The sequence below is a fragment of the Pelecanus crispus genome, chromosome 1 (assembly GCF_030463565.1).
Source record: "Pelecanus crispus isolate bPelCri1 chromosome 1, bPelCri1.pri, whole genome shotgun sequence".
In the NCBI taxonomy this organism is placed as follows: Eukaryota; Metazoa; Chordata; class Aves; order Pelecaniformes; family Pelecanidae; genus Pelecanus; species Pelecanus crispus.
In genome coordinates, this window is record NC_134643.1 from 86459575 (window position 1) to 86472621 (window position 13047).

At 48.4% G+C, this 13047-nt stretch overlaps 1 protein-coding gene across 1 annotated transcript; it reads right to left on the reverse strand.

Moving 5' to 3' along the window:
• Positions 1-501: 501 nt before the first annotated feature.
• On the reverse strand, positions 502-11713 carry LOC104035422 (solute carrier family 2, facilitated glucose transporter member 3). The gene is made up of 10 exons (XM_075714135.1): positions 11680-11713; positions 8518-8613; positions 6963-7123; positions 6437-6677; positions 6103-6265; positions 5251-5438; positions 4801-4905; positions 4265-4366; positions 3807-4010; positions 502-3277 (listed from the first exon to the last, which is right to left on the reverse strand). Exons 1-10 carry the CDS (start codon positions 11692-11694, stop codon positions 3062-3064), a joined length of 1491 nt encoding a protein of 496 aa, XP_075570250.1. The 5' UTR covers positions 11695-11713; the 3' UTR covers positions 502-3061.
• Positions 11714-13047: the final 1334 nt, after the last annotated feature.

The following is a 13047-nucleotide window of genomic DNA, read 5'->3' on the forward strand; positions in this document are numbered from 1 at the left end:
ACCCAGCACCGAGTATACACAGGCAAGATTTCCAAGGAGAATGTTAAGGTCACTTGCCAGGCAGAGGGAGCAAAGCATCATTGAGGAGGGGAAGGGCTCCCTCTTCACCTTCACAGCATAGAAGTTGAGGACCACTCTCAGAAGAGGGCAGGGGCAGAAGTCTCAGGTGTTTTAGCTCCGGGCAGGATTCCAAACCAACCACTTCCCCCTCCCCTCCTGAGAAATACTGGGAAAGGATTTGGGCAAACAAGAGCCAAAGCAGCACATCTTTTTAGTTGAAAAACTCCTAAGGAATAGTAGTAAGGGAACTTACTAAGGCAATATGCATGGAGGCTGAGAGAAATGGTCATTTCCACTCAAATAAGAGAGAAAATCATGGGTGCCAGGCTAGCCAGAAAGGTTGCAGGTCAGAAGTTGGGGACCTTCCAGGATGTAGTCTGAGGCTGTGACAGAGTAAGAAACAGAAAACCTGCAGGGTAAAGGTAAAATCCAAACCAGATACTTAGTTCTATAGTCTTTATTTTAAAAACAGGAAACAACCACATTAATAGGCATATAAAACCAATCCAAAATATTCACAACGCTGTTACAGAAAAGGAAAATACAGAGAGATGCCATGTGAGAAAGACCTACACATTTCAGGCCAAGCCAACACACATCTCTGATGCAAAGTATGGAATGCTCTTATGCACAGCTGTAAGGGGAATTTCCTAACATATAGATACCCACATAGAAATATCATGTCTGGAAGTGCTGGAGGGTCAAAGGAAGGGCACAAAAATCTCTATAACCGAGACAAATTGTGAAAGTTGGGAAAGAAGTCATATATAATACTTCTGAGAATAAGTATCTGGCATGGAAGCCCAATAGAAAGCTAGGGAAAACTGGATGTAATCAGATTGCATTGTGCAAAGCTGCAGTATTTCAAATGAAGTCACAAGAAGTATTTCACAGCAGCAAATTTTACTGATCTTTGCAACCGTTTCTCATTAGGGAAGGTAGGAATGTCATCACTCTAGTTACTGAAAATGCCAAATGCACACCCCCAGAATATATATCAATGGGAAATTCTCTGAGCTGCTCTGAAGCAGTATATTGTCAAGAAAGCTTGGGCTATCCACGCTATGACAATTTTGTTGTCATTCCTGCCTTTCTGAGCCTTTCTTCCTTTTACACAACTAGGAATCTGTGGGCCTGCCTCTCTTCTAAGATATCCAGCGAGGAACTCCAGCATGACTTTGCAGGTAGACCTGAGTTTGATCAAGTCCGAAGATGCAGATCTTAGAGCAGGAGTTTAAATCAGACCTACCTCTGTGCTACCTTTAGATAGCTTGTGCAGGTCTGGACAGACACAGGCCTGGAATCTCTCTTGACAGAGCAGTCAGTGAAGCAAAGCTCCCACCCCTCGATTGCAAGTATACCATCTGTGCTACTTTTTGCCTTCCTGAACTGTGCTAGCTGGGCAACAAGGGTAGGTGTATACATACTCTCCATTGCCTAGCAGTATGACAAGCAAGGAAGACCGGTGTTTACTGATGTACAGCTACTGTCTGCCATATCACTTTTAAACAGAGGCACTATTACAGAGCTGTACACATCTACACAGCATCCTGCGTGCTGGTGAGCATCACAACAACATCATGCAGATCTTCCAGAGAGGACACATGGGGCAAAAACATTTGGCCTGCAACCAAGCAGTGGGCTGAGCACTACAGACCTTTCACACAGCTAAGCCAGCAAGTTCCAGCAGCTCTGGTCTCTAGTTCTGCATCTCTACCTTTACGAGCTTACACATGCCATAACTGACCATGCCTGTGTCCAGAAGGGTCATGCTACATACCTCTGCCTAATATTTATAACTGCTAGGAAAAATACAGCTTTGGAAAAAAATTTTTATCCTCACACAACTTTAAGTAACAATCTACAAATTGCAGACTTCCTGACCTACTAGAATACAGCAGAGAAGGGAAAAAAAAAAAATCAAGATAAGACAGGAAAAGTTACTTTCTGGTTTGCAATCAGCACCCTCAATCATCCCATACAATGCTTAACCATGACAGAAAATATAAACTAACACCACCCATTTGCTGCAATACCACACTTTCCAATCAGCACTTGGGAACAATATTTAAAATTGCCACCCAAAAAATCCCAAATAACAGAGATTTTGGTGGACAAACAAACATACTTCTTCTCACTAGTATGCAATTCTTTGAATTTCTTTCCAGAGGGCACAAATAACTTAAAGGTGATGTGCACAATTGGCTCTGTCGTACATACCATCCAAAATACCCAGTCTCCCGTTTAGTACGGCATTTCTCCTTTACAGTCTTATTGCACCTCCAGTCTACAGCATCTTTTGTTAGATTAGCTATTTCTCTTAAACATCTTCAATTTCATTATCTGTACACCATTAAAAAAATAAATATTTACAAAGTGACATACAAATAAATAAAGTAAAAGTATGCTTTCAAGTCTGTCTATACAAAAAAAATAAAAGAGCAGGAAAAAATATGCATGTAACTTGGTCCCCTTTTTCCTGAGGCTGAAAATAGTGCACACTGGATAGGAAAAAGCAAGGAGATGGCTTTTTGTTAGGCTTGTTAAATCCCAGTGTAACACTGCACACACGCACACAGAGTAGACTCAAAGGGCTGGGGACTTGTTTAGTGGGTCACTTCAACTCGCTACAAAAATATTAGATTCAAATATGTAACGGTCACTGTGTGCATAAGTATGTTAACCCCAAATAGCAATTATAGGTGAGAAAAGCAAAAATATTGCCAGCTCTTCTCTGTTCTCCTGATGTTTGTGACAAGGAAGATGAGATTACTTTTGGAAGTGCCAGGTGCTTTCCAGTACTTGAAAACAGGATCACCCATATCAGATTTGCTTAATACTGGTAAGCCTGGCAGAATGGGCAAGTATGTGGGTGCAAAGAAGAAAATAGCAGCAATTGAGGCGGGGGGAAAAAATGTCCCAGTTCTCATGGTTTTCTTTGCTCATTCCTTTAATGACTCTTTAAGCATGTCAGAGTCGAAGAAGGGGTGTGTCATGAATCTTAGGCAACTTCTTTGTCAGGCTGTATGCTGTTCAGCTCCACCATGGGGTTCTTCTCCACAGGTGATGAGGGGCTGGCTTCTGCTCGTCCTTCAAAGCCCCTGGAGATGTCTTCAAAAGTCCTGCCCTTGGTCTCTGGCACTTTGAAGAATGTGAAGACAAAGAAGATGACCAGGAAAACAAGGAAGATGAGGAAGACATAGGAGCCACATAGTTTCTGCAGGGAGGACAAAAGCAGGAAGTTTTAATTTGAAAAGCTTATAAACATAAATGCAAGGTCATTTGCTGTTGACAGGTCAAAATTCCAACACCTTTCTCCAACAACGCCCTTACTGACTTTTTTTTCCTCAACACAGCCACTTTTTTAAAAAGAAATCAGGTTCCTGTGGGCTTCTGAAATGTTTTAATGTTCCTGGGGGTGACCAAAATTGAGGCTTTTAATTAGCACATCAAGGCTTTCCCTTTAAGATGACTCCTACAACTATTTGTAAGCTACAAGCAGTTAAAACAGAAGAGTACAAGGTGAGCCACAAGACTCTTAACCTTCATGAATAATCAGAACACAGATTCTGAGACCTCTGGAAGACTGACCGGCCCTCTGCTCAAAGCAGGGGCAACTTTAAGGAGAGATCAGGTTGTTAAGGGTCATGTTTTGAAGTCTCCAAGGATGGAGATTCTACAACCACTCTGGACACCTATTCCAATGCTGCAGCACTCTCACAGTGCTTTGCAAACTTGGTCCTTACCTCTGCATAGGGGAAGAGCATTCCCACCAAGAAATTAGAGGTCCAGTTGGAACAACCAGCTACTGCCATGGCTGCAGGCCGTGGGCCCTGGCTGAAGAGTTCTGCCACGATGAACCAGGGGATAGGGCCGGGGCCAATCTCAAAAAGAGCCACAAAGCCAAAAGTGGCAACAATGCTGATGTATCTGATCCACTCCACAGTGTCCTGCAAGGGAACAAAACATGATCAGCTGCAATTTGAGGCAAACATGGCACAGCATAATGCCATCTCCAGTGTCACAACTTTCTCAGCCACACTGTGGCACAGATTCTGCAGTTAGGAAGTTGCGCTCTCCACTGCACACTCAGCTCTAGCCCCAGCCGTACCTGCCTACAGGGTAGAATTGCAGGACAAGGCAGATGTATAGTCTTATAGGTCCCCTGCTGGGGTCAGCCTGGACAAGAACACTAATTACTCACCTTCAGAGCTAAAGCGATGGTCATAAGAACAGCACACACAGCCATGCCACCCAAACCAACTAAATGGAGGGTCCTGCGCCCTGCACGCTCCACCAGGAACAGCTGGAAACATGGCAGAAGGAGAAAAAAATCCATGACTTTGCAAGCAAGAGCAGAAGAGGCTCCCTTGCTCAAGTGTGCCCTGCACCTCTTTATTTTCTCTGCCTATAGCCCTCAGTGCCAGTGGTGATCTCATTGCAGGTCACCAGGCTGCTCCATCCTTCGCACAAGTTTTTGCTCTCTGGTTCTTGCTACTGCCTTCTCTCATCATTCTTTTCCCCCATGCACTCCTTTTCACCATCCCTTCTAAAAGGATAATACCTCTTTCTTCCCTCCTCTCCTCCCACAATGCTTTTAATGCATTCTTTTCTTTGCTCTTACAGGTCGTTGCCTAGCCCAACACTTTGCCACAGCCTGGCTACTTGTCTTCAGCCACATTTACCAAAAAAGGCCAGGCAGACAAGTCACCTCTCACCATAAGGCCCTGTTCCACTTACCGACACAACAGTGAAGATTGTGTTTACCACACCAGCTCCAATGGTGGCATACACAGGCTGTGTAATACCAGCTCTTTCAAAAATCCCTGTAGAATAATAGAATACCTGGGAAGAGAAGCAAAAGTTGGACACAGTCACAATTCCAGTGTTTGAGAGCATGCCTCTTGTTCCCTGCCTAATGGCTTGCAGGCCCATCAGGGAGTTTCTAAGAAGCAGTATAAAACAGCATGCTTCCAGTCAAGGTTTGTTCACTTGAACCGTGTGTGTGGGAAAAGTGAAAGCCGATGTAATCTCCACTTTAGCAATCTCTGCAGTCATCACAAAACAGTGACCTCCAGTCAAGGCACAATAAGGGGTTTTTGGAAGCACAGTTCTCTCAACATTAGTGGCAAGTGCAAGTGTAGCCAGAGATAAGGGAGGCCCAGCAGATGGGACAGGAAGGTAACTCACAGCATTGATGCCTGAGAGCTGTTGGGAGAGCTGCAGCATGATGGCAATGATAATGGCTTGACGGTAGTTTGGAGAACGGAAGAGCTCTGGCACAGTTGTTTTCTTTTCCTGGGACATTTTAGCACTCTCTTCTTTCATCTCCAGGATGTCTTGAGACACATCTTGTGTACCACGGAGCTTCTGAAGAACTGGAGGGAGGAATAATAAAAAAAAATGCCAGGTATAATACGCACACAGCAGCCAGTGGGTTCCCCCTAGCCTGCTCTTCTCTTTCAGGGAGGGCACACTGGGACAACTGGACTACCTGCCAATCAGTGTTTGGGCCTGCTGCATGAGGAAGACCAAGCCTCTACAAGCAGCCTTGCTCATCCTTTCAACCCAGAGGTCAGGGTGCTGTGATCAGCATGGAAACCAGGCCCAGGTCCTGCTCATATTGCTTGATATCCAAACTTACATTTGATCCCCAATTCTGTTCACACATTTGCCAGAGCTGACTCCAGCCCTCTGCAGCAGGAGAGGGAAACACTGTCCAAGCCCCCTGTTAAATGCCGGCCTATTTCCTGCCTTTCAGGAGGAGCTGACAGAGCTGCAGCAGCTGGCCCTGCTACGTCCCACAAGGCCAGGTGCCACTCCTCACATCTTAATCCTACCCAGAGTCTCTGTCAGGATGCCAGGTTTCTCATACTTCCTGGCACTGGTGCAAGCTAAAGGATGGGAGGGTAGGCCTGGTGCCCTCCAGGAGTCACACCCTGATCCATCACAGGCTCCAGAGTCAGTCCTGGCTTCCCACTCAATTTCAGTGCAGGCTGGCAGCCCAAATACAGCCCTGCCCCATCAGAGATGAGTTCTTACCTGCTTGCGCTTTCTCTTCCTCCATCTTGTTGATCAATAGGAAACGGGGGCTCTCAGGGCAGAAAAGAAGAGCCACGCACTGCAGGATTGCTGGGAGGACAGTGAACCCCAAAAGCAGTGGCCAAAGTGCTTCAGTCCCCATGATTCCCTCCAGGCCAAAGATCTACACCAAGAATTGGAGAGAAACAGAGTGATTTAAATACTCCGATTCCTTACCACCACACCAGTGAGTAGGACAGGACCACATACTGCACCTGATAGCAAGTGCAGCCCACCTTGCCCTCCCCCAGCCCCCCTTTCCCCTGAGGGCAGGATCAGGTGGTGTCAAGCCTACCTGGGCCACCAGGATGCCAACAACAATGCCCAGCTGGTTGAGAGTGCCAAAGGCTCCACGGAGGCTGGTGGGTGAGACCTCACTGATGTACATGGGCACAAAGCCAGTGCAGAGACCACAGAAGAGGCCAATAATGAAGCGACCAATGATCAGCATCTCCACTGCCTTTGCCATTTTAGAGAAGGCCATGAGAGTGCCACCCACAAAGGCCAAGATGTTCACCAGTAGCATGGAGTTCCTCCTGCCAGGGTAAAGATGTCAAGACTGATCTTAAATTGGCAATACATTTGGAAAATCATTGGGAGAGGGGTAAGCCTACCCATGATCCCCCATCTCAGGGTTGGGAGAACAGACTAATTCCCATTCAGCTCCTGCCTTGGCCTGCAACCCTTTCTTTTTGCAGCCCACACATTCTTGCTTCGTCCCCAGCCTCCCCCCTTCCTCACACCTCTGCCCTCTTCCTCTCAACACTCCATTGTAGAACGGAAAGATTCCCTAATGGCTTGGATCCCTCTTCCCAACTTACCTGCCAAATCTGTTGACGAACAGGCTGACTGAGAAGGAGCCAATCATACCTCCTACAGAGAAGATGGCCACAGAAAGGGACCACAGAGAGGTGAGGAGCTCTGAGGAGACAACCTGCCCACTCCGTTCTGACAAGGTTCTGTTGAAGAACCTCTGGATAATCTGCAAGAGAAACCAGGTGGGGACAGAGTTACAAACCAGCAGGAGGCATTTTGCCTGGGGAGAGGGGAAATTACTTCTGAGGTCTTCCTTCTGTTTTCATGAAGGCAAGAAGCAAGTATAGACCCTAAAGATTCAGCAGGCAGCAACAAGTCATACAAGAGGAATATGAGGGTGCAGAAAGAGGAACAGTCATTGAGAAGTTCAGTAGATGGGTAGCAGTATGACGAGGGCGAGATTGCTTCACTGAACATGGGGGAGTGGGCCAGTGATGATTAAGGAAAACAGGCTTATCTTCTGAATGTTTCTGGATGATGTGAGCACTGGTGGTCCTTCAGGGGCAGGTGCAAGACTGTTGGGAGTGAGAGGGAGCAAGAAAAGTGACCAGAGGATGGAAGGGAACATTTCTGGCAATACCAGAACTCTGGCAGCAGGGACAGGCTTTCTGGGACAGAAATAGTTTGAGAGAGACAGAAAGTTTCACTGAGGCAAGCCTGAAAGACTGCAGCATTATGTAAAACAATCCTTCATTGTCCCACGGGGATGTGACAGGGCTGTGTTGATGATTTCCAAGGCATCCTCTTTGATAACGAGGGAAATTCTGCAAGGGCTGAGGGGGACATGGCCTCAGAGTGTCTGCCCCCAGCAGATGGCAGCAGGACATTAGCTAGGGAGGACCCTCCCACCTCCCGCTCCCCCCCCCCCCATTGCATGATGTGACATCTATTCCCGGAGACAGGGTGGATGTGGTATTGGTGACTCAGTTCCTGAGAGAGAGGAACCATCTTATAGTTACAAGAAAACCACATTTCTTGTTTTCTTCATCTCCCCTCTTCTTTCTTAGGCTACAGTCACAAGATAATTTGGTCAGAGTGCCCCAGTCACAACTCTTTTACAAGTACTGAACCTAGACTTAACACAAGAAATTAATAAACAAATAAAATAAACAAGTCTGAGATGGTCCCTGAGATAAACTAGACTAGAGCAACTGCAATCCCTAGCAACCCTCAACTATTTTCTGCACACTGCTCTTTACATTCCTTCTACCATGGCTGGTTTATTCTGACTCAGAACTAAAGTGGCTCACATTCCTCCATGCACCCAATATAGACCTACCAGGAAATGACAGATGGACCCCTCCTGCCCTAGCCAACCCTCTGTACTCCTAATTAAGAGAATTAACCTCTCTGCTCACTCTCTCACTCTCCTCCCCAAAACTTTGCCCTTCATGTTCATTGTTGCAGTGGAGAGGGGGTTTTGAATGTCTTCTTTCCTTGACTTCATAAACCAGAACCAAATTGTTAGCTGCTTGGGAGACAGCTCCTCTCCTTTCTATACCTTTGTTTTCTCATCAGCCCCTCACTCATACCATCTCCCAAACTCATTCTTCCTCTTACCTTCTCGGGAGCATTGATAACACCAGTGTTGTACCCAAATTGGAGAGAACCAATGGCAGCAATGGAAACAGCACAGAGAAGGGGTGCTGTGATTTTCTGTGGAAAGATAGAGAAAACAATTGTTTAGTTAGTGTGGTCATTCATGCTTTCTACACAAATTGAGTTTCTCTTCAGCATAAACATCAGCTGCAGCTCATAGGTGCCATGTGCAAGCATGCCAAGGGCAGGGAATGGGCTTTTATCCAGCAAGGGTGGGTACCCATAGCAGAGACCCTGAAAAGGGAGATGCAACTGTACAGCAGGAAAAATTTCTGTGACTAGAAGTAGGGGGGGCTGTCAGGACCTCCCCTTTATTATCTCCTGACCTTCATTGACTATTCTCAGCTCATTAGTAATGAATACACTGGCTGCATTAGTGGCTGTTATTTTGGGTTGATCTGCTTTACAGAAAAGCTTTTGCTGATCTCTGGCATGTCATGAAACAAGGGTCTGACTCTTCCCCAATGCCAACTGACAAGTTCCCATAAACTGAGCATCAGATCTGCCCATGAGCTATACTGGCAGTCACTCCCAACAGCTAAACATGCACTCTTCAGCAACAGGCCTGCTTTTCCCAGGCTAGAGCTTCCCAACCCTGCCCCCGGGCACCTGGCATGGCAGCCTGCCTCACAGAGGCAGTGGCAGTGCTGCCAACCTTCTTATTTATTTTTCTTGATGCTGTGGCAATAATTAGTATTTGAAATGAAGCACTGTCCGTGGAATGAGTATATGTGAATCTCTATTTATTAAAATAAAAAACTGCTGAGCCCTCAGAGCCATAGAAGAAGCTTGAAGGTCCAGCCTCAGAAGTCTCAGAGAGAAATTTAAGTGTCAATGAAAAGCATCTGACATTTTTGACATTTTTAAAGCTTGTGGCATTTAAGCCAGCTCTGTGTTAGGGAGGCAGCAGGGAGCAGGTGACTCAGGAGTTGGCACTTAGATGGCCTGAGCTCGAGTTGGCACAATTGGGAAAAATCATGTTTCGGTCTCAGGAGGGATTGGAAGCTTTTCCAAAAATATTAACAGTCCCTTTTCCAAGGCTTTCCAATTGTTGTCCTATGGCTGGCAGGGGAGAGAAAAGTACACCGTGAGGCCTGCTGTCACAGCCCTTCCAGTCTCTCATTTTCCGGCTCAGCTCCAGGAGCAAGGGCTCCCAAGGGTGCCCAAAATTTTTACCAATATAACCTTCTGCCAGTGCTCACAATCGCCTTTACCAATCTTTCAAGCCAAGCGTCTGGCCTGCACAACCCTCACACAGCTACAAGTTAGGCCCCAGTAAGCAGAAACTGGGGAAATTACTTTCAAGCCTGGTTTCCCCCACCTACATCACATAAATGTCTCAGGCTGAACTCTTCCTGCTGAGGTTAGTGATGGAGACAAAGGGGACAAGATCCTTTTCTTTCAGGGGGCAGATGATTCCCGAGGTAGCATTCACACCTGAGCACACCCGAGGGAGGTCTAGGCCTTCTTCCCCCTGCCACCCTGTGACCATTCCCTTCATTTTTGCCACAAAGAAATTTGGTACAGAACCACAAGGACACAGCCTTTTCAAAGCACATGGATGCCTGTAAAAGGGCATTAAGATATCTAAGTACTTTCAGGACTCCAGGCCAGGTCATCCCTAGTCAGCAGGTATAGCAAAGCTAAGGACAAAACCCAGCTCTCCACATTTTCACAGTGACTCGACACAACAGCATCTTTCTCCCCAGGGCTCTGCTTTGTCATGGCTTGCAGTGGTCACAGCTGACCTTCTTCTTCTGGGTGCAGCAGGGACCAGAGGGTACCTGCTTTGTGCGTGCCCCTTACCTACATGGTTCATACATAAGCTATAAGGATGTTAGTTCTATCCTCTTTCATACTCTCTTCTCCTGGCTGTTGCCTGCTATTCGTCTCCTACCCAGTCTCATACCAGCTAGACATCACATGGCCTGATCCATCCCCTCCAGTGAGCCAGACTGTGATCTAATGTATGCATCATTTGTTACTGCTGGAAGTGCCTCACCTCCCAAAAGGCAAACAGGGAGCTCAGAAATAGTACCGCTACACGTTCCCCATCCAAAGGGCTCAAGGCTGAGGTCTGTACACCGGCAAGGAATTCAAACCACCACCACCCCCCCCCCGACCACAGGCATCAGCAGCGTTCATTATCCAAGAGATGCTTCTCACCAGCCCCCCTCTCCTTCAGTGACTGGAACCTCAGAGCAGTACAACTTGTTGAACCCAGCTAAAGCGGCCTCTCAGCCCTCCTCCGAGCAACCTCAACCAGACATTCTCCTCTGCCTCATCTTCTCACACTACCCACATCACCCATCAATATGGCGGTGAGAGCCCGGGACTTCCCAGATTCTGCTCTTCCTGTGAAACTGTAATCCCCTGGCATCCTGCACCGGGTTCAGCTGGATATTTGCTGCCTCTCTCTTTCCTCATGCCTGCCTGCTTTTCTCCCTTGCTGCGCTCAAACACAGGCAGTCATTAGCTCACTCCACTGGCGCACGACTCGCTCGTAACCACAGGTGAACTGTGATACCGACGAAGGCTCTGTCCCCTGCTCTCCAAAGGGGAAAGGGGGAAAGGATATGCTTTGCCTTCTTAAAATTTAGAAATGCCTTTATTATAAGCCATACCATCACCACCAAAAAAATGCCTTTAAGAGCAATCCCCCTTTTAGCATCATGAATCCTGGGACAAACGAGTGCTGCCCTGCCAGCAAAATTAAACCTCGTGATCAATACAGTAATATACGGAGAGCATCATGTGGCTCATCAGGCCACACGCACGGAAACAAATCAACCTTACGACCTGCAACACCCCCTCTCAAACAGGGCGCCGTGTCCCCCCGCTCCCGCCGACGGGGCTCTTCCTGAGTCACCCGCAAAGGGACGGCAGCTGCGGCCTGCCGCACCGCACCCACCGTCACCACGGCCAGCAGGCACCCAGCGGCGGCGGACAACGCGGCGGCGACGAATCCCGACCACCCCCGCCAAGTCGCCACCGCCTCCCCGGCCCTCCGCCGAAGAAGCGCCCGGGGACCCGAGCGGCGGCTGCCCCGCCGGCGACCACCTCGCACCGGCCGCAGCGCTGCCGGCGGCAGGGGCGAAGGAGAAATCCGCGCTCCTTCCCTACCTTTTCGGCGTCCATCGGCGGCGGCGGCGGCGAACGACTGCCGGCGAACGGCTGCCGGCGAACGGCTGACCGGCGAACGGCTCCCCCGCCTAACGGAACCCGCGAGGAGGCGGCGGCTGCTCCGCCCACCGACAGCAGCGCGAGCGCCCCGAGCCCTGCAGGAGCCCACGCCTCCGCTCGGCGGGTTTATGGGCTCTGTCAGGGGAGGGGGCCGGTGGGAGGGGCCGGGGAGGAGCTCCCCCGCATCCCCTAGCTACAAGAAAAGGGGAAAAAAAAAAAAAAAAAAAAAGCGAAACAGTCAACTCACGACGCTTTTATGACTTAAAACTGACATCAGCCGCCTTTCCGCCAGCGTGCGTGCTGAGCCGCCGGGCTGCCATGGTGCGCGGCGGGCAGCCCGCGGCTCCGGCCGGCGAGCTCCGGGGAGGGCATCTGGCAGCAGTCGCAGGCGCGGAGGAGAAGCGTTTGCCGCGCTTGGGATGCCACGCAAACGTTAGCGAGCGACGGAGCTCTGGCGACTTGCATGAAAGGAGCTGCATGGCATAAAGCTGCTTTCAATCTATCTATACTTTAGCTGCTCTCAACCTATAGTTTAGCTGTTCCCAACCTATAGTTTAAAGAGCGAGGCAGGCAGCGACGGGCGCAGAGAGATGCACGAATGGCGCGCACAGCAGCCTGCAGTCAAACGCCATGCTCCACGGGTGCTCTTCCCACCTCCCAAAGCTGTGGACGAGGCACAGTTCTGGATAACTGGGTTTGGGGGGTTTTTTTGGTTGGTTGTTTGGTTTGGTTTGGGTTTGTTTTTTTTTTTAAATACTTTTTTTTTTTTTCCTGCAAAGCTAGAATCCATGGTGGCAAAGCTTGAGTTGCAACTCTGCGGTTGCATTTGGTCCCAAACTTGTACCCTTTCAACCAAACTGCGCTGCTGTGCTCCATATTTATTTGTTGTCCATCCTTCAGGTCAAACAATTGCCAAACTCTTCCAGGAGAGTAATGAAAAGCCGTGCTTTGAATCTCTGGCAAAACCACTGTCAAACAATACCAGTCTTCACTGAATTAGGAATCCGCCAACCATTTTGACTCCAGGAAACGGCAACAGCTCAGAGCTGGGGCTGGGCGCAAGGGCCAGGGAAGAAAGCTGGCTTACGCCGTTTTTTTCATTGCTAGAAAAATTGTCTTGATACCAGCCATGACTTTCATCGCCAGATTCTGAGGAACTGGAACGATCACGTTCCGATTTCACTTCTGCTGTTTATTTGGCATGGCCAGCTGACCAAACGTAACTGGAAATCAACAGGTCAGATGGGGTGACCCTTCACGGGCATGTATGTGGCAGTGTGAAAATACTATTACCAACTAAAACAGTTG